At 42.5% G+C, this 23,650-nt stretch overlaps 1 protein-coding gene across 8 annotated transcripts in view; it reads left to right on the plus strand.

Annotated features, from left to right (window-relative positions):
• Window positions 1-23,650, plus strand: part of USH1C (USH1 protein network component harmonin) — a 154,956-nt gene that overhangs the window by 116,973 nt on the left and 14,333 nt on the right. For 4 of the 8 annotated variants that reach the window (XM_033928390.1, XM_033928392.1, XM_033928398.1 and 1 more), the window contains 5 exons: window positions 2,303-2,359; window positions 8,332-8,451; window positions 17,080-17,121; window positions 18,217-18,270; window positions 21,079-21,178. In XM_033928390.1, the coding sequence (XP_033784281.1) occupies window positions 2,303-2,359; window positions 8,332-8,451; window positions 17,080-17,121; window positions 18,217-18,270; window positions 21,079-21,178 (373 nt within the window). The remainder of the gene's footprint in view (window positions 1-2,302; window positions 2,360-8,331; window positions 8,452-17,079; window positions 17,122-18,216; window positions 18,271-21,078; window positions 21,179-23,650) is intronic. The other 4 variants (XM_033928393.1, XM_033928394.1, XM_033928396.1 and 1 more) reach the window with 2 other exon arrangements.

The following is a 23,650-nucleotide window of genomic DNA, read 5'->3' on the forward strand; positions in this document are numbered from 1 at the left end:
ATTGGTATATGCGGGCCACTGAAACGTTTACAAACAGTACAAAATGCGGCAATCCAGCTGTTAGGTCGCGCACACATCTGTGATCATGTAACTCCATTATATTTATTTGAGTTACAACCATTGTATCTCTCCAATCTAGTGTTATTTTACACACCTAGTCGCTCGTTGAGATCTTGAAATGGCAGTAGAGTAGCTGTTCCCCATATCTCAAAGGCTCACCTTGCATCAACCAGAAATGGTGCATTTTTCTACTTGGTTCCAATACTGTGGAACAATTTACCAGTAGAGTTAAGGAAGAATCGTTTCAAAATTTTAAGAGACATCAAAAAGCACATTTTTATTCAAATGGCTCTCCCGAATTGAATAATGGAATGGGGGCCGCCATCTGCCTTAATTTGTACTGATTCGTGTTGATTTGAGTTTATTTATTTCATTTAACAGTTTTAGTGGATCTGTTTTAGAAATGTTCATTTCTTTGATGCTCTCGAGCTCTGCCAGTGACGGATCTGTGAAGTTGTCTTAAGACCTGCACTATAATATGACCGTTTGCTATCAGGCCGCTTCAGAGACTTTTCTATCTCTTCAATTTGTTTTATTTTATTTTTAATTTTCTATTGCTTTGATTTTTGATCTTGGAAATGTATTATATGTTGTTATTACATATTTTTAGTTTATCAGGCACTTTAGCTAGATTGTGAGCCTTCGAGACAGATAGGCTCGTTTTTCTCAAGTACCTAATTTCATTTTAGTTTGATACTTTGTAAACTGCATAGGTCAGTAAAATGCAGGAGCGGTAGATCAAATCTTAAATAAAAATAATTGGTGCCAATAAAGCTAATTAGTACTAATTAGAAGTTACTATACATGCACAGCTTGGAAGGCACATTCTATAAAGTGTCGTGCGCCATTTGTAGTGTGCGGATTTGAAAAGGGGGCGTGGCGAGGGGGAGGAGAATGGGCAGGTCACGAGCATTCCTAAAATTGGTGTACACTGTTAGACCGTAGCACATGCCTGATGTGTGTACAAGTTAGGCGCACATATTTAGATCTGGTTTTCATCGGCCTAAATGGGTGTGCCTAAAAGTTATGCTTAGTGTCCTATGTATTTAGGCACTGTGGAGGGAATTCCATAAATGGGGTTCCAAATTTAGCACTGGGGAAAAAAAAATCAACGCTAAACATGATTCTAGACTTGCACTTGGCACCAATTCCTGCACGTAACTTTTGGTGGCAGGCTTACCTCTGCTGAAACCTGGTATAAATGCTGGCACCCAACTAAGGTGCACCGAGGCCTTACTCTAATACTGCATGCACAGTTTTTCAAAATTCCCCAAGACGCCCATGGCCAAAACCCCTAGTAGAGACAGGTGCCATGCCTTATAGCAGGGCTGCCCAAGTCCAGTCCTTGAGATCTACTGCCAGACCAGGTTTTCAGAATATCCACTATGAATATGCATGAGAGAGATTTGCCCTGCACTGCCTTCTTGGTATGCAAATCTCTCTCATGCAGGTTCATTGGGGATATCCTGAAAACCTGGCCTGGCAGTAGATCTGGAGGACCGGATTTGGGCAGCCCTGCCTTATAGAATAGCACACAACCAGATATGTGCACAAATCTTAATGAGTGCCAATTCATTTCCATAATTGGTTGTTAGTACCTAATTATTAATAATTAAGAGCTAGTTATTCAACTTATGCATGCATCTTGGGAATGTGTGCAAACTTGCGTGCACAAATCTGGACACCATATTCTGGAGGTTTGCCAATTAGGCACACTCTTACAGAATAGCTGTTAGGGAGAATATTGACATTTGTGTGCTTATATGTGCATATGCATGCATTAATTCTGTATAGTCATGTGCAAATATTGACATTTGTGTGCTTATATGTGCATATGCATGCATTAATTCTGTATATTCATGTGCAAATATTGACATTTGTGTGCTTATATGTGCATGTGCATGCATTAATTCTGTATATTCATGTGCATAATGCCTGCGTAAATCTTGGCGCCCTAAATGGAACGATCAAAAAAACCCATCTGTCCTGATTTGTCTACTGTGGTGCCAATTAAGGCAAAAGAAGAGGCAGAGCTGCTATTGTGAACGATTTCAGTGAAAATATATTTTTGTGTGTCGAACAGATAAATGACTGTGTCTGCAAATGTCAGCATGCCAAAATTGAACTTTTTTTGAATTTGAATCTGTTTAGTTTGCTTTTCATGCTGTGCACGGGGTGATTATAATTACTAGAAGTGTAGGATGATTGTCAAAATTCCTATACTGCAGCTTTTCTTGTTTAGGTTGTAAGAAACACTTCTTATGTTGGCAAGATCTCTGCCACATCGAGCAATCCACTGGTAGGTCAGAAATATTTGTGTCCCATAATGTGTGCAAAGTATCATAAAGCTTTTATGTTTATGCAAACTGGATGTTCCCTTGCTGTGACCCAGAAGAGCAACTCTTATGCTCTTTTGTTCTTAAATTCAGTTTTGATCCTTTTCGAGCATATTAAGACAAATAAGTGGTTCCCAGGATTATTCCGTTTTAAAGAACATAATGTAATAGAATTCTGCAGTGAATTAATCAGAATTTGATGCGTCGTAATTTATGTTAATGTATGCTGGACAAGTTTGAAAGAATCTGTTAATTTCAGAGGAAGCGAAAAGGTGAAGATTACTTTGCAAAATGAAAGAATGGAAAGCAGTTTTATTTTGCCAAAGCTATTTATTTATCAAAGTATTCCCCATAGACCCAGTGTACTGTAAATGTATGTGCCTAAGTTATACAGATAAATGGAGGCATGCCCATGTCCCACCTGTATTCCACCCAAGTGAATGCTTCCCTTGCATTTACAGTTAAGTGCTAGAGAATGACACAGGGACAAATTTGTCCCATCCCTGCAGGAACTCGATTTCCCTGTCCCGTCCCCATGAGTTTTGTCACTGTCCCTGCCCCCGCCCCATTCCTGTAAGCTCTGCCTTAACCACACAAGCCTCGAACACTTATGATTTTAAAGTGTTTGAGGCTTGTGCAGATGAGGGCGGAGCTTAGGCATTGGTGGAATGAGGCATTATGACATCACAGTCTGAGCTCTAGAATGTTGCTACTTAGGATTTTAAAGAGTTTGAGGCTTGTGCAGATGAGGACGCAGCTTAGGCATTGGTGGAATGAGGCATTATGACATCACAGTCTGAGCTCTAGAATGTTGCTACTTAGGATTTTAAAGGGTTTGAGGCTTGTGCAGATGAGGACGGAGCTCAGGCATTGGTGGAATGAGGCATTATGACATCACAATCTGAGCTCTAGAATGTTGCTACTTAGGATTTTAAAGTGTTTGAGGCTTGTGCAGATGAGGGCGGAGCTTGCAGGAATGGGGCAAGGGCAGGAAAAGAACTGGCGGGGACGGGCTGGGAAAATAAGTTCCCGTGGTGACAGGGCAAAATTTGCCCCCATGTCATTCTCTATTCTTTATAATGATACGTTAGAGGAAAGGAGGGACAGAGGAGATATGATTCAGACATTCAAATACTTGAAAGGTATTAACATAGAACAAAATCATTTCCAGAGAAAGGAAAATGGCAAAACCAGAGGGCATAATTTGAGGTTGAGAGGTGGTAGATTCAAGAGCATTGTTAGGAAATTCTTCTTTACAGAAAGGGGTGGTGGATGCCTGGAATGCGCTCCCGAGAGAGGTGGTGGAGATGAAAATGGTGACGGAGTTCAAAAAAGCGTGGGATGAACACAGAGGATCTAGAATCAGAAAATAATAGTAAATATTGAAGAACTAAGGCCAGTACTGGGCAGACTTGCATGGTCTGTGTCTGTATATGGCCGTTTGGTTGTGGCTGGGCTGGGGAGGACTTCAATGGCTGGGATGATGTAGATGGGCTGGAGTGAGCTTTGACGGAGACTTCAGTAGTTGGAACTTAAGAACAGTATCAGGCAGAGCCTTGGATTCTTGTCCAGAAATAGATAAGAAGAAAAAAAAAAAATCCCAACAAATTTTTAGATTGAATCAGGTTGGGCAGACTAGATGGACCATTCAGTTCTTTATCTGCCGTCATCTACTATGTTACTATGTTTATGTGCTATGTCATTCACACTACATGCACCCTTTCAGAATAATGTTTAGTTGCGTTGCTGCCACTTGCACGCATGTGTGAAAGTGCTGTATTCTGTACATTTATGCTTGCAAGTGTCCCAGGTTTAGAAGTGCCCTTTCAGGGCTCAGTAACTGCAAAACCTTAGTGCAGTTTAGTGCACTCTCTGGATCTTCTGAACAGATAGAACTGTATCCTCTGTTCCAAGAGGCTGCATTATTGCTTATAAAAATCCCTCTAACCCGAGTTTATTAAAAAGCACCTTATTCAAATTTTATAAAGAATAGAGAATGACATGGGGGCAAATTTTTCCCTGTCACCACGGGTACTTATTTTCCCATCCCGTCCCCGTGAGTTCTTTTCCTGCCCTTGCCCCATTCCTGCAAGCTCCGCCCTCATCTGCGTATGCCTCAAACTCTTTAAAATCATAAGTAGCAACATTCTAGAGCTCAGAGTGTGATGTCATAATGCCTCATTCCACCAATGCCTAAGCTCCGTCTTCATCTGCCCAAGCCTCAAACTCTTCCAAATCAAAAGTGTTTGAGCCTTGTGAGGTTAAGGCAGAGCTTACAGGAATGGGACAGGGGCAGGGACAGCAACAAAACTCACGGGGATGGGGAACGGAGAAATTGAGTTCCTGCGGTGATGGGGAAAAATTTGTCCCCGTGCCATTCTCTACTCTGATGCATTTAGGAATTAATAAGCGTCGGCGCATTTAGTGGAAACCTCTACCATAACTTTGGAGGGGAGGGGGGGTTAATGAATAAACGTCTGTGTTTTAATTTTTCAAAGCTAACTTTGAACATCATATTTCTATTCATAGTCTCCCCCTTCTGAACTGCTTAACTAAGAGAACAAGATGATCCTTTGTGCACAATGCAAAATAGTAACTATTGATTTCATGAGCTTTGCTTTATTCCTCTATCTTTGCAAAGATTTGCATTCCCATGCTGTAGTTTTGTTGTGGTTCAATAGCACTCTGCCTTCCAGGTGGAATATAATATTCTCTATGAAATTACTACTAAGATGTAATCTGAAAGTTCCGGGGGGAGGTGGGGGGGCTGGAGAGAGGAATAGCTTTATCAATAGTCATATCGAGCTGCATTCCAGAAACAGTATCCCTCCACCCTTGACATGACGCCCAAGTCATGCGTCTTCTGTTGAACTTTTTTTTTTTACTATCGGCAATACATTTTTTGTGAATAAGATGCAGACTCCTAGCCATCAAGCTACCATGAACAGATGTTAGTAATAATCATAGTCATGCTTAATCATAAACTGAGAAATGCAAGATGGAAAGTCAGCTTGCTGTTATTCCAGAGTTGGAAATTTAGAAGAATGAAGGCAGATAAAGATCATATGGCCCATCCAGTCTGCCCATCCAAGCCATATACTATTCTTTCCTCTCCCTTTTTGTCTCCAGCACCTCCACTGGGAGATTGTTCCAAGCATTCAACACCCTTTCTGTGAAAAAACTATTTTCTGAGGTTACTTCTGAATCTATCCCCTTTTACCTTCATCTTATGCTCCCTCATTCCATGCTGCATAGGTTTCTAAACATTTCTATCATACCTCCCCTCTCCTGCCTGTCTCCATATGCCTTATAATGAAGACCACACACCATTTTTGTAGTGTTCCTCTGGATTGATTCCATCCTTTTTATATCTTTTTGAGGTTGTGGTCTCCAGAATTGCACACAATATTCTAAATGAGGTCTTACCCTGAGGTCAATGCCTCCTTTTTCCTAATGGCCATTCCTCTCCCTATGCACCCAAGCATCCTTCTAGCTTTCTCTGGCACCTTTTCAACCGGTTTGGCCACCTTGAGATCATGACATACTATGGCACCCAAATCCCAATTGAAGGGGTGCATTAAATACTTTGAGCTATGGCTGCTTAAAGGGTATTATGCCCTAAAGTGAGCTTATTGTGCATGAAAATGCTTACTGCAAAGTGGGTTAACCCTTTAATTGGCAGATGATGAAACAGCTGCTTTACGTAACTTGATGTTGAACGAGAGCAACAGAGCCAAGTAACAGGCATTTGGAGATGCAGATCTCTCGTAAGAGCCATAGAAAACACATGTTGCTTCTGAGCAACAATGCCAAATAAAGGGTGAAGGTGTTTTGCAGTAAGTAACTAGTTTGCATGCACTAAGTACACAGTATCTATTTTTTTGCATTTATTTTCTGGAGGGGGCATTTTGCCGGGTTCGCTCAATGGTAGCTATGCCTGAGTGGTCCTACCATTTGAGAATGCATCCATCTGAATATGCTGTCCTAAACTTAAAAGGATAATTTCCGACTCTTATTTGGATGATCCCTAAACAGAGAAATTTGTAAGGATAGCATCTGAAAATTTTTGCCTGACTCCTGATCCTCAATAAATAGTTTGGCCAGATACAGAGTTGCCTGGCCAAAATTTGTATTAACATGCCCAAATTTTTTTTTTTTAAAAAAAAGCACTTACCATAAGTGGTCAGTAGATGATGCTAGCCCAATAAGTGCTTTTTGAATATTCACGGTATATTTTTATTTATCAGCTTTGGTAATTATGGTAGGCGGGGCTGGATTTATGCTTATTGTAGCCCCTAAACTGTAACATTTAAGAAGCCCGCTCTTGATTAAGAAGGAAGTCCATTTTAAGTAGTTTTCCATGCTATGTTATGGGGTTCATTTTCAAAGCACTTAAACACATAAACTTCTATAGGCACTTTTGTGTCTAATCTCCTCTTTTACTAAAGCCGGCAGTGTGGACCAGCGTGGTAAATGCTCCAACGCCCAAAGGAGCTGAATGGACATCGGAGCATTTGCCGCACAGCACTCGGCCACACAACTTTGTAAAAGGGGTCCTAAGTGCTTTGAAAATGAGCCCCTATATGACATACAAACATTTTAATTAATTATTATTATATTTGTACATAATAATAATGGAGTCCCATATAATGTGAGACTCTAGGCTATAGCTTGGCTGACTTATACTTAAATCCAGCCCCTGGTAGTAGGTTTATTAATCTGGTGAGGTTACTGTTATGTTCACAGAAATAAGTATCCAATATAATTCAGATTCTCCAGCATACAAAACAAAAGAAACGCCATCATGCTTAAGGAAGACAAAAGAAAAAGCCTCAGTTTGCAGCGAGTCTAATTTATTGTGACTCTACTCAATGTCTATCAAAATGTTGCAGGGAAACATATACTAGTAAGTTAGTGTGTGGCACAGTGGTTAGAGCCACAGCCTCAGCACCCTGAGGTTGTAGGTTCAAATCCCATTTATTCCTTGTGGCCCTGGGCAAGTCACTTAATCCCCCCTTTGACCCAGGTACATTAGATAGATTGTGAGCCCACCGGGACAGATAGGAAAAAATGCTTGAGTACCTGAATGTAAACCTCTTAGGCTAAAAGTGGTATATAAATACTAAAAATAAATGTTATTTTGGCAGAGGTCTGAGTTAACAAGGCCAACAATTGTTTCTTGGTGTAATGAAACTTCCTCGTTACACCATGAAATGGCCTTCTCAACTCAGACCTCTGTCCAAATAATAGTCCTCAAACCCTAATACCACCAGATCCTCCCACAAATTAAAACTATCTTTCCCCTCGCTAAAAGGCATTTCCCACACAGGAAAGCTAGGGACCTCCCTCCACTTCAAAATCACTGAGCTCTGGAACAACCTTACCTCCCCTCTTCGGAACTTGAGCTCTCTCCAAGTTTTCCGCAAACATCTGAAAACCTGGCTTTTCTCAAAAAATGTAAGTCTCCCTCCAACCTAGGAATCAAGGAAACTCTTATATCTTGGCATCCCAAGTCCTCTAAATTTTCTTCACACTTCTACCTCTAACCCTCTGTTGTGATTCCTTCCTATTTCTCCTACTGTAAAGCGCGTCAAGCTCTACGAACATGGAGATGATGCGGTATACAAACCTAAGGATTAGATTAGATTAGATTAGTATATTTTTCTCTGCAACATTTTGGTAGACAAAAGTTTTTTTTATGCCTATGATGTGCACTGAGTAAAGTCATAATTAATTACACTCCCTGCAAACTGAAGCTTTTTCTTTTGTTTTCCTTAAGCGCGGTGGCATTTTTGTTTTGAATGGTGGAGAGTTTGAATTACATTGGATATTTTTCCTCCAGTGTTTGTCATAGAAATAAGTATGCATTAACCTTTTCTTGTCTGTATTTGTGTACTGACATTCTCTGTTGTTTTCCCCACGTTTAATTCAATAGCAGTTTGCTCCCAGCCCACCTAATCATCGTCACCCAGTTGTGCCTCTAGTTTCTAAACCTGTCATGCTGCCCCCCGATTCTAATTTCATGCTCAGGCCAGCAGTGAAATCAGATGCCCTGGTAAGCCACTGTCTTTTCTTCCTTTCTGAGTGCTGTGAAGGTTTGCTGATTTCGTTCTCTGGTAGCTCCGATGTGTGATTCAGTGAAGCACATTTACAGCAGTATTGAACTGTGATGAAGAAATAAAGATTCAGCTCATGAAGTGCTCGAGTAGGTCCACAGGAAACACAGCAAGGCTGGAAAACATTTCAATTTTTAATGAATCAAAAGAGACACATAACCGAGGTTTAAAAAAAATCCTTGGAGTTCAGTCAACCAATGAACTCCACAAAGTACAGTCATTGCATTCAGTCTTTCAATTCCACTAATCCATCTGACCAAGACAGGATTTATATTTTTAGTAAAACGCTGTTCACAGATCAGTATTTACTAGTAAGTACAGCTATAAATTAATGTATATTATATCATTGTCTTTTATTTTAGGCAGGTCAACATATATTCATAAGAAATTGTACACATTTTTCTCATAGAAATAAATTTTAGTTAGCAGAGCACATAGTACACTGTATCCTAAGTTGGTATGAGGAGCGTACCGTGTGGTGCCTTCTTGTAGGGGAGGAGTTCCCACCCTGGGGTACAAGATAGAATTTCAGAGGGTGCAACAGAGAGTAGCTTGTGTGCCTTAGTGACATGTCACAAGTCATCAGTGTGCCTTGAGCAGTGGTAGTAGGTGGTTGTAACATTACTTTTGTAGAGACTGTGAATATTAATCAAAACACGTCCTAGGGGTGTGGGGGGTAAAGAAAAGGTTGAGAAGCCACTGTTGTAGAGTAAGAAAGTTTTTATATTAATGTTTGCGTTTGAGTGTGCGGTGTTTGTGTTAAACTCCAGCCGTTTTTGTTGATCTTCTAGAACAGTGTCCCGCAAACATTTTGGCCGGCGGCACACTAAACTCGGTGCTCCGGCCGGAAGGCACCTGGAAGTGCGTGGATGTGCGTGGACATGCGCATGCATGACATCATCACGTCAACGTCCGTGCATGTTCAGAGGATCTCCGGCCACGACCCTGAACCTGTCACTTTGGTGGGGGATCCTGGAGGAGGGGAAGTGCGGGGAGAGGAGGAGAGTCATCGGCACTGGCTGACTGCCTACAGGACGTGCCTCTCGCTGCGAGAGGCATGTCCCATAAGCAGTCAGCTGGTGCTTCTCCTCCTTACTGGTGTCTCGTTGGGGCACACCTGGATCTACCGCAGCACACTGGCGTGCCTCGGCACACAGTTTGCGATACACTGTTCAAGATGATGTGTTTTATGAGAGCTTTATTTAGTCAACTCTTTTTTTTTTTTTTAATTCTTTATTCATTTTTAAATTCAGTACATAGTGCAAACAAATGAACAATCAAGTAATATAACATACTGCACTCTATTCCAACAAATAATATACAGCAATTAAAATCCTTCCCCTCCCCTCCTGGATTTGTATAACTCTTGTGAGTCATTGGGGGGGTGCTTGATGACAGGCGTATATATCTGCATGTACTTTGTATGTATGCTGTGCTGGACTTGTTGGAGGGAGAGAGAAAGAAAGAGAGGAAGGAATTGCTGGGTTTCAAGGGTGGAGCAAGCGGCATGGAGGGGAGATGCTAGAAGTGGTGGATCCATGGAGAGAGTTGTCAAGGAGATGAGTGAGAAGAATAATGAGTTTATAAGGGTAGAAATATTGTAATGGGAAGCGGATAAAAAGGAATTAGGAGGATGAGGAATGTGAAAGCCTAGGGGATGAGAGAAGGAGATGGAAAGTTGATTAGATAAAAAGTGAAAAGGAATAAAACAATGCTCCCTCTAAGCTGTGTGGCCGCACACCTTTTGGTAGCAGGCCGCATAGCCAGCACACCGGGACGTCTGGCCATACTCTGCTGCTGCTGCCTGTGGCTTTCTGAAGAAAGAAGTGCGGCAGGAAAAGAGGAGGAGGCGGCCTACTTGGATGTCTTAGAGCCAGCCAGAACACAGGTGCACACCCTTGAGAGGGGGCATGAACTTGGGACACAGAAGGGAGAGAGGTGCATTGGGTCATAGGAAGAACGGAGAGGGACGTGTTGGGATACGGGAGGGAGGAGCACATTGAGACGGAAGGAAGGAAGCATGAACTTGGGACAAAGGAAGGAAGAAGGGAGGGGGCATAAATTTGGGACACGATGGAGAGAGGAAACGTGTTTGGACAGAAGGAAGAGAGGGGGCACACACTTGGGACAAAGACTAGGAGAGAGAGAGAGCACAAACTTGGGACACAGGAGGGAGGGTGCATGAACTTGGGACATAGGATGGAGGAAGGGAAACAGATGCTGAGGTGGGGGATCAAATAGAAAGAGAGAATTGTTGAGCATGGGTGTGAGTGAGAGGGAAAGAGATGGTGTACATGGGGAAAGGAATTGTGCATAGGGAGGGAGAGAATTGTTGGACATGGTGGTGGGAGAGAAGTGAGGTAGAGAGATGAGAGGGAGAAATGTTGGATGTGATGGAGAGGGAGCAGTGGGACAGATGGAAAGGGATGCAAGAGGGAGGAATGTTGGACATGGTGGTGGAGGGAATGGAAGAGATGTGGCATAGAGCTGAAGAGGAGAGGAGTGATAGAAGGAAAAATGTTGGACATGGTGCTAGTGGGCAGAAATGAAAGATGCTGCACACAGCTTGGGGGATAAGAGAGGGAGAAATGTTGGATGTGGCAGTAGAGGAGGTGAGAGAGATGCACCCTGGATCCCTCTCTCTTTCCCCCACTCCATTTGCAGCAAGGGAGTGAATGAGAGCGAGAGAGATGGCGGACAGTGAGAGAGAGGGAGACGTTGCACCTGGGGGTGGAGGAGGGAGGAAGAAATGCTGTGCAGGAATGTGCTTTAATTTTTATGGTTACCATTATGGATTGTTAATAAGATTATATTGTGTGTATATGAAAAATTAATGGAAGCAATGGCATTTACAATTACTGTAATATTATTATTTGGGGGGTGGGGTCTGGGGTGGAGCTTGGGCAGGTCTCTGGGGCAGGGTCTAGGGCGGTGCTTTTGGGCCCCCCAAACAAAAATCATTCCACTGCCTAGGGCAAACTGTGTGCCACAGTGAGACGCCGGCGAGGAGGATGGGCCCCGGCACTGGCTGACTGCGTACAGGACATGCCTCTCACAGCAAGAGGCACGTCCTGTAGGCAGTCAGCTGACACCAGCACCTCTGCTCATCACTGGTTCACTAGTACTTCTCCTCCTCCAGCACCCCCCCCCCCCACACACACACACACACACACCAGCGTAGTAATAGCAGGCTCAGGGGCCTCCATGCTTGTGCGGGATTAGAGAATGACACGGGGAAAAATTTTGTCACCATCCCGTCCCCGGACCACCATCCTCTGCACCGCCCTGTCCCCGTCTCTGCCATCCCCTTCACCGTCCCGTCACCATCCCCGCTGTCTCTTTCACGGCCCCTGCCCCATCTTCAGCGTCTTCTCCTCTCCATCCCCCCACCCCCAGCACCCTTCACGGGATCCAGCAGTTCCCTCCTGCCGGCCAGCCAAGCATTTCCCTCCCTCCCTCCTTTTCCCTTACTTTTTCTTCTTGAAACTGGCAAGTTCTATAAGGCTACAAGCTGTATTACAGCCGGAGCCTTGAAGTCGCGTCGGGTTGCCTGCTTGAAAAGTCTCCTCCGATGCAACTGGAAACAGGAAGTTGCGTCAGAGGAGACTTTTTCCATCAGGCAACGCGACGCGACTTCAAGGCTCCAGCTGTAATACAGCTCGTAGCCTTATAGAAATCGCCAGTTTCAAGAAGAAAAGGGAAGGGAAAAGGAGGGAGGGAGATGCATGGACGACCGGCGGGAGAGAGGGGGCTGCCAGATCGAACGCTCGTTCACCGCGCATTCACTACTTGTTCACCGCCCCGTGCTACCATTCACCGCTCCACGGGGCAGTGTCCCCGAACTCGCTGTGACCTTTTTTTTTTGTCACCGTTTTGGCGGGTTCCCCGTGGCTAGCCGCGGGTAACAGCCACCGTGTCATTCTCTAGTGCGGCTGTCAATATGATGATGCCCTATACGTGCTTGACCGCATCGATGGCCGCACATTTCTTGATGCCCTCCAGCCACGGCCCTGAATTTAGTATGTCACTTCAAAAAATGTTGTGATGTTTTGGTGAAATAATCTATCAAATGTCATTGTAGAATTCCTGATAATATTCTCATCCTAGTTACAGAGTCAGAGATCAGCCTAATAGGATACTTCTCATGCAGCTAGTGTTCATTCTGCAAGAGAATTTATTGTATGCAAACATTAGTTAGCTTTAATTACCTCTGATTTGTTTTTTATGCTCAAACAAGCGGCTGTTTAACAAATTGGAGCAATAGCTGTTTTTGTAAATTTTGTGTCGTACTGCCAAAGAAAGAATTAAAATTGACGATGTGGAAAAAGTCATCTGCCTATCACCACAGCAGAGAGGTTTTGGTAAATTTCCATAAACAGAAATTGGAAAATATACCCTCCAAGCCTGTAGTTGAACAAGTGCTACTATTTGAGACCAGAACTATGCCTACATTATATAACTGGGTTATTCTAAGGCCTTTATTTAGGAATGATTTCTAGAGTTGCTGAGAGGTGTCGGATGAATATCAGAAACAATCCGCTTGTAAGTTTGGCCCAGTACCATATTCACTGGCTACTTAAAGCACAATTTTTTAGTGTTTTAGGGCCTGATTCTATATATAATACCTAAAAAGTAGGTACCGATTGTAATCATCCTTAGCTTGATTCTATAAAAGGCACATACCATATATTAAATCATGCTTAGTGGATGAACGCCCATCACAGAGAATGAGGTAGCATTAAATATTATATCTTCTTCAAACTAGGTACTGAATCCTCCATAATTCTTGCCTGCCTCCATTAAAGGGTGCTCATCTCAGAGTAGAGAATGACACGGGGACAAATTTCTCCCCGTCCCTGCAGGAACTCAATTTTCCCACCCCGTCCCCGTGAATTTTGTCACTGTCCCAGTCCCATTCCTGTAAACTCTGCCTTCACCACACAAGCCTCGAACACTTATGATATTAAAGTGTTTGAGGCTTGTGCAGATGAGGACGGAGCTTAGGCATTGGTGGAATGAGGCATTATGACATCACAATCTCAGCTCTAGAATGTTGCTACTTAGGATTTTAAAGGGTTTGAGGCTTGTGCAGATGAGGACGGAGCTTAGACATTGGTGGAATGAGGCATTATGACATCACAATCTCAGCTCTAGAATGTTGCTACTTAGGATTTTAAAGGGTTTGAGGCTTGTGCAGATGAGGACGGAGCTTAGACATTGGTGGAATGAGGCATTATGACATCACAATCTGAGCTCTAGAATGTTGCTACTTAGGATTTTAAAGGGTTTGAGGCTTGTGCAGATGAGGACAGAGCTTAGACATTGGTGGAATGAGGCATTATGACATCACAATCTGAGCTCTAGAATGTTGCTACTTAGGATTTTAAAGGGTTTGAGGCTTGTGCAGATGAGGACTGAGCTTGCAGGAATGGGGCAGGGCAGGAAAAGAACTCGCCGGGACAGGACGGGAAAATGAGTTCCCACGGGGACGGGGAAAAATTTGTCCCTGTGTCATTCTCTGTCTCGGAGCACTCTTTATTGAATAGCATTGAGCATGGATTTTTCTCGGTGCCTAGTCTCTGGCCCCATTTATAGAATCTGGCCCCATATGTTCTCTTGCTCACAGTTTCTTAGAGGTGTTCTAGGGATGGAGTTAGATCAGGGGTCTCAAAGTCCCTCCTTGAGGGCCGCAATCCAGTTGGGTTTTCAGGATTTCCCCCATGAATATGCATGAGATCTCTTTGCATGCACTGCTTTCAATGCATATTCAGGGGGGAAATCCTGAAAACCCGACTGGATTGCGGCCCTCAAGGAGGGACTTTGAGATCCCTGAGTTAGATGGAGCGGGCACCGTTCTGTATTTTCAAAACTATACATTTTGACCAGCAAAATCATCAACAGAATAAAGGCAGTGCGAATGTTGGCAGAGTTTTTTTTTTTTTTTTTAGCTTAGGCAGTTTTGAAAGGAAAATTGTGTCAACTTTTCTGTTTGAAACCTTTTGCAGTACCTATAGATTTTGCAGCCACCTGTACAATTTTTTTTTTTTTTTTTTTTAATTCTCCGTAGCCCTTTCAGGACCAAGGGACATATTTGTCCCATAACTTTAAAATCCTATAAATTTTGATTGGGATAGTCTACAGTTCTAAATTTGATATGTACGGATTCCATAGGATACTGCCTTTATGTAAACAAACTGGTTCCGACATTCATTCATTAGCGTCGTTGCCAGATTGACGAGAAGATTCACTTGCCACACTGTCCATAAGCCAGAAGTGTGATTTTTTTTAAAAAAAATAATGATATTTCACAAAAAAAATCAATTTTTTGGCATCTGCAAGCCCTTTTTACCATAAAAATGTCGTCAAAACCACAAAAATTGGCCTACGATCCTTATGGTCCTGAAAGGATTAAAAGAACTTGCTTTATATAGTCACAGAATATGATGTTGAGTGGATCAGTCTTTGCTGATGAAGGGGAGTTGATTTTCATGAAGATTTTGGCAAACTTTTGTTTTGTTGCAGTCACCAGAGATGCTAAAACGGATGGTAGTTTACAATTCATCGTTTAGAGCTGACAAAAAACAAGTACTGAATCCCTGGTTTCTTTTCTTCTGTGTGGCGGTTTGGTGTGGTTGTTTCTTTGCCTTTTACAATTTCTGTTCATCTTTTCCCCTCGGTTCAGTGGTTCCCAAACCCTAGTCCTGGAGGCACCCTAGTCATTCAGGTTTTCAGGATATCCACAATGAATATTCACGAGAGAGACTTGCATGCAGTGAAGGCAGTTCATGCAGATATCTCTCATGAATATTCATTGTGGATATCCTGTAAACCTGAATGACTGGGGTGCCTCCAGGACCAGGTTTGGGAATCACTGCCATGGCTGAATAGTGAATACAGCCTGATCACTAAACACAAGAATAAGCTCTGCTTACCTGCAGTTTGTGAAGGTGTATTCTACAAAATGTGCATGCAGTTACCACAGCAGGCAGTTGCAAGGAGATGGGAACCTGTTTATTTAGTTAAGTTAAAAATTTTCTATCCACCTACAACCTAGATGGGTCACAAATGTAAAACGCACATAATACAATTAAAACAAGACACTAAAACAACACTCCCACACAACATCTACCACATAAACATAATACTGTCATTTGCACCCAAAAGAATTACTGTGTAAATTCTTAATAAAAGACACCCTCAATCCGTCAAAGGTTCAACTCTTGAGGAACACCTATCACACACACAAGTTTTTAATAGTTTTTGAAACTTGACCGTACTCTTAAAAATGCACCTCTTACACTTACACATCTAACTGCCTGCAGTTAGCTGCATTGTATCTTTCAGTCTTGAGAGCATCAGGTTGTGGTATTTTTCTAAGAATAATATGACTTGTGGTATTCTTTATAAGCCATATTATTGGATTTACATGGTAGAGTGTGTGGCGCAGTGGTTGGATCTACAGCCTCAGCACCCTGGGGTTGTGGGTTCAAAACCCCGTGCTGCTCCTTGTGACCCTGGGCAAGTCACTTAATTCTCCACAGCCCCAGGTACGTTAGATAGATTGTGAGCCCACCGGGACAGAGAGGGAAAATGCTTGAGTACCTGATTGTAAAAAAAAAAACGCTTAGATAACCTTGATAGGCGGTATATAAATTCCTAATAAATTCCTAATAAAGAGATGTTTTACATTTACTATGTATTCCATGGTTTCTCCTACTAGTTAGCTAAATAAGTATATTGAGCACTAATAGTAATACAACTTGCTATTGTCTTTTAATGCTAGGAGTCAAGTTGCCATACAACTTGACAGTAGTATTGCAAAACTACCACTAGGGGTTGCCAGTGCCATTTTGAACTCAGTGCCAGCAGGAGTTTACCAGAAAGGTCCATGGGGTGGGAGGGGGAGTTGGAAGGAATCTGGAGAACTGTAGCAGACAAGGGGGCTTTGGGAGGGGGAAAATACTTCAGCCTAGCCCTATAAAGAAGTGACCTGAGGGCATCGGGCTGCAGCTTTGTGGCCTGATTGCTTCTGGGATGGTCATAATTCTGTTTCATGGTTGATCACAAACAGCATTGTTCATGTTTGGCTGGAGTCACCAACCTGCCGTACTGAGAAAGCTCAAGTTAATATCATAGAAAATTACTGTAAGATTCACACCGTTAATAATTACACCCCTGCTTGCTAATTTTTGTTAATGGCTGCAAACTCATGGCAACATTAAATCGGAAAATAGAAAATCAACCGTGTTCCTGCTATGGCAAAAAGTGGCCTTAGCACATGGGAAAGACCCGTGTAAAGGTTAACTAAGGCCACATTTTTGCCTCTGCTTTGTAAAAGGGCCCCTTAGTAATGAACCCTCTGTGTGCTGTGGCCTGGCTGATGATAAAAGAGCATGCATCTTACTGCTAAAATGTGATTCAGGAAAATATTTATCATCGTCCATATGGAGCTATGGAAATATTGCCTATCGGTAAATACCCATATAAATATGACCTAATGCCGGTCTTAGATATTCACTATAGGAGCTATATGTTCACATTTTTAAGCGCGATTACTTTATTTTCAGGGCTTCCAGAAATATGTAGAAGATTTTGACCCATATGCAATGGTAGGTAACAAAAGTTACTACTACTGTTTATCTCTTCTGTAGCGTTGAAAGGCATACACAGCGCTGTACATATTGACATTTATAGATGGTCCCTGCTCAGAAGAGTAACTTGGACAGACAGACTTGACATAAAGGTGATAGGAGTTAGGAGTTGAAAGCAGTCTCGAAGAGGTGGACTTTTAACTTGAACGGAACATAAAGTAAAATAGTCATGGGTTGATGATATCCATTTCCCCTCCTACTCTTTTCACACTACAGACACACATACATACATGCACTCACTCACACATACTCATTTACTCTTTGGTTTTCAGGTAACCAAAATAGCAAATCAGTCCTAGTTCTTGGAACAGAAAGTATAACAAAATGTTTCAGGAATATTCATTCTAGATATCCATAGCAGGTTGCCAAATCCAATCCTGGACACCTTCCAGTCTCCTGCACTCAGTATATGGAGTTAACATTTGGGAGGGTTGATACTAACATGTTTTAAGTAGGGCTGCTCATTAATCATGATTAGGTTCTTGTTGCAAATATTTCTAAGTAAGGCACAATTTGGGAGAAGGTGCAGCTGATTGTTACTGAAAAACAGTTAGTGTATTGCATGTCCACAGTATCATGCCCCTCTGGCACAGGAAGTTTGCATCAGAGGGGGTGGGACACAGCAAGCAGAGAGTGTCTTTGTGTGGTCAAAGGGCCCCTGCCTTGCGGACTGCTTTTTATGCTGTACATGTTGGCAGAGGTAGGGTGGCGGCAGCTACTACAACAAGGGGTGTGACCAGGCCCTGCAGAAAAGAGAAGGGGAGATGCTGAACACAGGGTGGGGTGACTAGAGGTTCACCTATGTCAGATAACCTTGAGGCAAACTTACTACTGTAGTGCTTAAAACAATTTTTGCTGCCAAGGGGAGCGGAAAAAAAAAAAATCCACTGGAAAATTTACCCATTTCTGATTTACTGTATGAAAAAAGTCCAGTGAAGATAGGGACCGCTAAGAATGTCCTGTGCGCACTAGAAAACCATAGGATTTGTTTTACAGAATGTTATGTGTTTGTGTTGTTGATAATTGCTGATTTTTTTTATTTTTTTTTTTAAGTTCACACATGATCAGATCGCAGGGAAAGATGTTCGACAGTTACGAATTAAAAAGGTAAATCATATACTCTTAGTTCTCTTTATCTAACTTTAGAGTTACTATATAGGTTCCTATCTAGCCTTATTAACAAGCTGCTTGATCCTAACAGAAACAGTCATGCTTTGATTTATGCAACTAGGAGACCCTTTTACCAAATAGCAGTAAAAAGTGGCCTTAACATGCCCTTATGCAAGTTATTCTTTACTGCTAGGGTTGCAAAACAGGAATTAGTATAGAGGAGTCTGTCTGCTGGCAGCCATTCAGTTGAAGAGGAAGGTCTTCACTGCTTTTCGGAAGGCCATTAGTGAGTTCTGTGATCTTATCTGCACAGGCAGTTGGTTCCATAGCCGAGGGATGAACCGGCTTTAGGATCGTTTGCGTGCAGTTCCATTTGGAGAGTTCTTCCCGGGGGGGATGCATAATCGTCTCTCTGCTTCTGAGCGGAGGGGAAGGATGGGAGCGTACTGGTGTATTTGGATGTAATGTAGACGGGGATGGTGATGTGGAATCTTTTGTAAGCTATGACCAGTCCTTGAATATGCAGTATTTCTTGGCAGGTAGCCAGTGTTCTGCATGGAGAGCTGGGGCGATGGAGGGTCGCGATAGTTGAGGCTGTATGGGAGGCGGATCGCTGAGTTTTAGACTCGTTGGAGGCATTTGAGTTCCTTTTTAGTTACTCCTAGTTAGTTACTCCTTGAGTTTCTTTTCAGTTACTCCTGGTTAGTTACTCCTTGAGTTCCTTTTCAGTTACTCCTGGTTAGTTACTCCTTGAGTTCCTTTTCAGTTACTCCTGGTTAGTTACCCCTTGAGTTCCTTTTCAGTTACTCCTGGTTAGTTACTCCTTGAGTTCCTTTTCAGTTACTCCTGGTTAGTTACTCCTTGAGTTCCTTTTCAGTTACTCCTGGTTAGTTACTCCTTGAGTTCCCAGTGGTCAGTGCTTTGCTCAGTGCAGGTCATTCACGTGGCAGTAAAAATGGCCCTATTACCTATTAATGACTGTGTATTAAATTTACCCATTAGTGTGTGGCCCATTTTTTTAGGTGCTAATGGCTTCCGTGCTAGCCACGTGCTAATTAGTTGGTGTGTAGCAATGTAGTTGCACTAACCAATTAGCACAGTGCACGCCTACTTTCCGCTTCGAACTGCCCCGGCGCTAAAAAAAAAAAAAAAAAAATTATATTCAAGCGTACGCGTATTCCAAAACTGTGGTATCCATGCATTAGAAAAAGGGCCCCTTAATCTTTATAACATGTAAGGAAAGATATTAGAATTTACAGAATTCTGTGATTTTTTTCCACTGTTTTGAGCATCATTAAATACCGTCGCCAATCAAATTTTGTTTTTTTCATATATGCTCTCTCTTTACTTGATAATTGTAGTTCTACCCTGTTTCCCTTTTTGTGTCTGTTTGTTTTTAAATTGTTTTTTAATAACTATTATTGTTTTAAATAATGTATTGTTATCTCATATATGTTTTTAAGACAGTGTACACCGCCTAGAAGGCTGATTGGGCGGTGTATGAACTTTTAAATAAACTTGAAAAGCCATCTAAGGCAGCTACATTCAGGGCTATCCCAATGTCATATAACAAGACAGAAGGGACTAAAGCACTCCCTTGCTGTAATCATTAGCCTCAATTAGCTTCAATGGTGTGGAAATTGACACCACTGAAATTTTATTTTTTTCATTGTATTTAAGCTCTTACCATTTCCCATTTTTCCCTCTTATTCCATTAAGTCTATTTGTTTTATTGTCCCACACACTTTTTATTTTGGAAGTTTATATTTTATTTAATAATATTTGATATTTGTAAACCGTTTGGGTATGTTTTTGATAAACGGTATATCAAAGATTAAATAAACTTGGAAACTTGGAAGTTAAAATAAAATGGATAATTAAAAGCTATTAATTATTCAATTAAGTGCGGAATTCCACATGGCGCCTAGTGACATCTAGGGGCGGAGAACAGGTGTGGTTGACTTAGGCATCGCTAGGCATCTGGGTTAGGCGCCAATAACTGGTAGAACCTGGCCTAATAAACCAGCGCCTACCTCCAGGATACCTAGTGACGCCGAAGCATCGCTCGGCGGGATTCTATAAATGACACCTAGCGGTTAATATAAGAACCTACAATGTCGGCGCCGCTACTGTAGAATCCGGCCCTATGTGAACAGGCAGATGAAATAGAACTTGAAGCAGTGTCTCGCAAACTTTGCGAAGTTGTGGCAACGTGGTGGCCGCAGGTTGAGGCATCCGGAAGTGCATGGGTGTCAATGTGACGATGTCGCGTGCATGCATGATGTCATTACGTCGACATCCGTTCATCTACAAAGGCCATCCAGACAGGGCCGCCAGTGTGTGTGTGTGGGGGGGGGGGCAGGTGCTGGAAGGGAAGAGGCACGGAGAGGTGCTGGCACCGAGTGACTGCCTACAGGATGTGTCTCTGGCTGCGAGTGGCACGTCATATAAGCAGTCAGCCAGCGGCAGCACCTTTCCTCTTCCCCGGATACTTGCAGCACACCTGGAATCTCGGCAGCACGCAGTTTGTGATACACTGCCTTAAAAGAAGAAAAAGAGTGTGCTGAGATGGAAGAAAGGTTTGAAAGCTACAGGAAGAGAGACGGCAACAATCCCAACACCACTACCGGCAACAATGTTTTTTTACTCCACATTTTTCCACATTCCCCGGGTTGTCTAGAAAGACAGGGACTACAAGGTAACAAAGGCTGTCCTTCCTTTACCTTGAGCTAATCCTGAAAAGATAGAATGTATTTAATAAGTGCTGACCAAAGTAATGGCTGACGTAGAATTTTCTCTTCTTAGGAAGGCCCGTTGGACCTTGCAGTGGAGGGAGGAATTGATTCACCGATTGGAAAAGTAGTCGTCTCGACAATTTATGAAGGTGGTGCAGCAGACAAGCATGGTAAATCAAGGGCAGATACTCAGATTAGGAATTTTTATCTCTTCTTGCCACCAGTGTTCTGTCTGAGCCTCTCATGTGTGCAGACCTATACACTATTTTAGCTGGTTGCATGCACAATTGCTGTACTGCTTGCAGGCTGCAGTTTGACTGTCTTCCACTTTACTCTAGGTTGCCTAGGGAGTCAATCTACAGTTTTTTTTTATCTGTTGCTCGCTTTATGCCCGAGTGTCCAATGCAGGTATATGCATTGAAAATGATAAAGGGGGTGGGATGACTTCCCAATGAGGAAAAGCTAAAGTGGTTAGGGCTCTTTGACTAGGAGAAGAGACAACTGGGGGGAGATACGATAGAGGTCTGTAAAATACTGACTGAAGTGGAACAGGTAGAGGTGAATCGCTTGTTTACTCTTTCCAAAAAGACTAGGAGGCATGCAATGAAGCTATTAAGTAGTAGAAGTAAATCAACCCAGAGAAAATATTCTTCAGTCAGTGTAATTAAACTCTGGAATTTGTTGGCAGAGATGTGGTGAAAGCAGTTAGCTTAGCAGGATTTTTAAAAAAAATTGGCTAATTTCCTAAAGCAAAAGTCCATAAGCTATTATTGAGAAGACTTGCATAAAATCTGTTTTACTCTTTGGGATCTTGTCAAGTACTTGTGACTTGAGTTAGCCACTGTTGGTAATAGGACACTGGGCTTGATAGACCTCCAGTCTGCGCCAATATGGCGACTCTTATGTTTTTATGTTCTTCTGTTCTAAAACTTATGTGGTGAAGTGCAATATTAAGCAGCTAAGGTGAACCGCATAAAGATAGGACTTTGTTTTAAGCAGTCCTATTTATGGGGTTACCTGTGGTTAAGTGTGGAATATTGGCACTTCTCCAGATAAGTGATGACTCTACCCTGGACCACCTACAAAATAGCTGGGTTTGTGTTTGGCTTTAGTGTTGATATTCAGGGGCGCTAATGCCAGATTCTATAAAAGGCGCCTAAGTAAACCTACATTGTAGGTGCCGCTCATCACAGTTGTCAATCGACCAGTAGGTGCCGCTCATAGAATCCCACCTAGTGACACGTAGGCATCCTAGAGGTAGGTGTCTGTATATTAAGTCAGGCTTTACTGGGCCTAATTTACTGGTGCCTAACTCGGATGCCTAAGTGAACAACGCCTTTTCTCCATCCCTAACCATGCCTACTTTCCAGATAGGTGTCAATAGGCATGGGAGAGGGGGGGGGAAGGCACCTCTACTTAGGCATTACTAGACATCCTAAGAGTTTGGCATTAAAGAGCATATTCTGTAATTGGGTGCCTAAAAATATTAGTACCTAAAGTTAGGCACCTATTTCATGTCAATCACACGTAGGCGGCCAGTACAGAATCGTACCGAACTAAAACTGAGGTGCCCTAGGGTTTTAAAAGCCTACATTATAGGCGCCTAAGTACTTTAGAGCAGTGGTTCCCAACCCTGTCCTGGAGGAACACCAGGCCAATCGGGTTTTCAGGCTAGCCCTAATGAATATGCATGAAGCAAATTTGCATGCCTATCACTTCCATCATATGCAAATCTCTCTCATGCATATTCATTAGGGCTAGCCTGAAAACCCGATTGGCCTGGTGTTCCTCCAGGACAGGGTTGGGAATCACTGCTTTAGAGAATTGCATTTAATGAGTGCCTAAGTCCTCCACCCCTAAAAACACCTACTTCGGAGTTAGGTTCAATAAGATAGGTGCTTATCTTATGCAGAATTGTGCCTAAGTAGATAGGCGCCTATCACTCAATTCATTTTCTTTTCCAATTATGAGCTTATTAAAGCTCATAGTGGAAGCCAATGTACTAATTAAGTTAGGCGCCTAACGGATTTGCCTGTTTATTTAGGCGCCTATTTTGCACCTATCTTTAGGTTCCTTGTATAGAATTTCCCTCAGAATTCTTCATTGCTCATTTTAATTTATTCTTTTTGATTGGCTGAGAACTGACATGGTCAATTACCATGCCAAATAGAAACAAACAAAAAAAAAAAGTTGCACATGGATCCCAAAGGCCCTCTTTTACTAAGCTGTGATAGAGGTTTCTATCGCGGCCATGTGCGCTCAGTGCTCTGATGCTGCTCTGACGCTCGTACGAATTCTATGAGCGTTGGAGCATTTAGCGTTCCTGGCCACGGTAGGAACTTCTACCATAGCTTAGTAAAAAGGGGGGGAAAGTTAGGTGTCGCTAGGCATCTGTCATCGGGTGCCTAGCAGCACCTAACTTAGGTACCATTTTTAGAATCTGGCCCTAACCCTGGTTAAGTGTCACTGAATATTCGCAGATAGACCCACACAAGCGACTTAACTGGCCTGAGAAACATGGGGGGGGGGGGATATAAAACGTTATCATTTTTATCAACAGGAGAGAACATTGGTAATTCATTAAAGATTTTGTTCTATTATTTGCATGACTCAAAGATATTTTCCCATAAAATAACTTTCTC

This window comes from Geotrypetes seraphini, chromosome 19 (assembly GCF_902459505.1).
Source record: "Geotrypetes seraphini chromosome 19, aGeoSer1.1, whole genome shotgun sequence".
Lineage (NCBI taxonomy): Eukaryota > Metazoa > Chordata > Amphibia > Gymnophiona > Dermophiidae > Geotrypetes > Geotrypetes seraphini.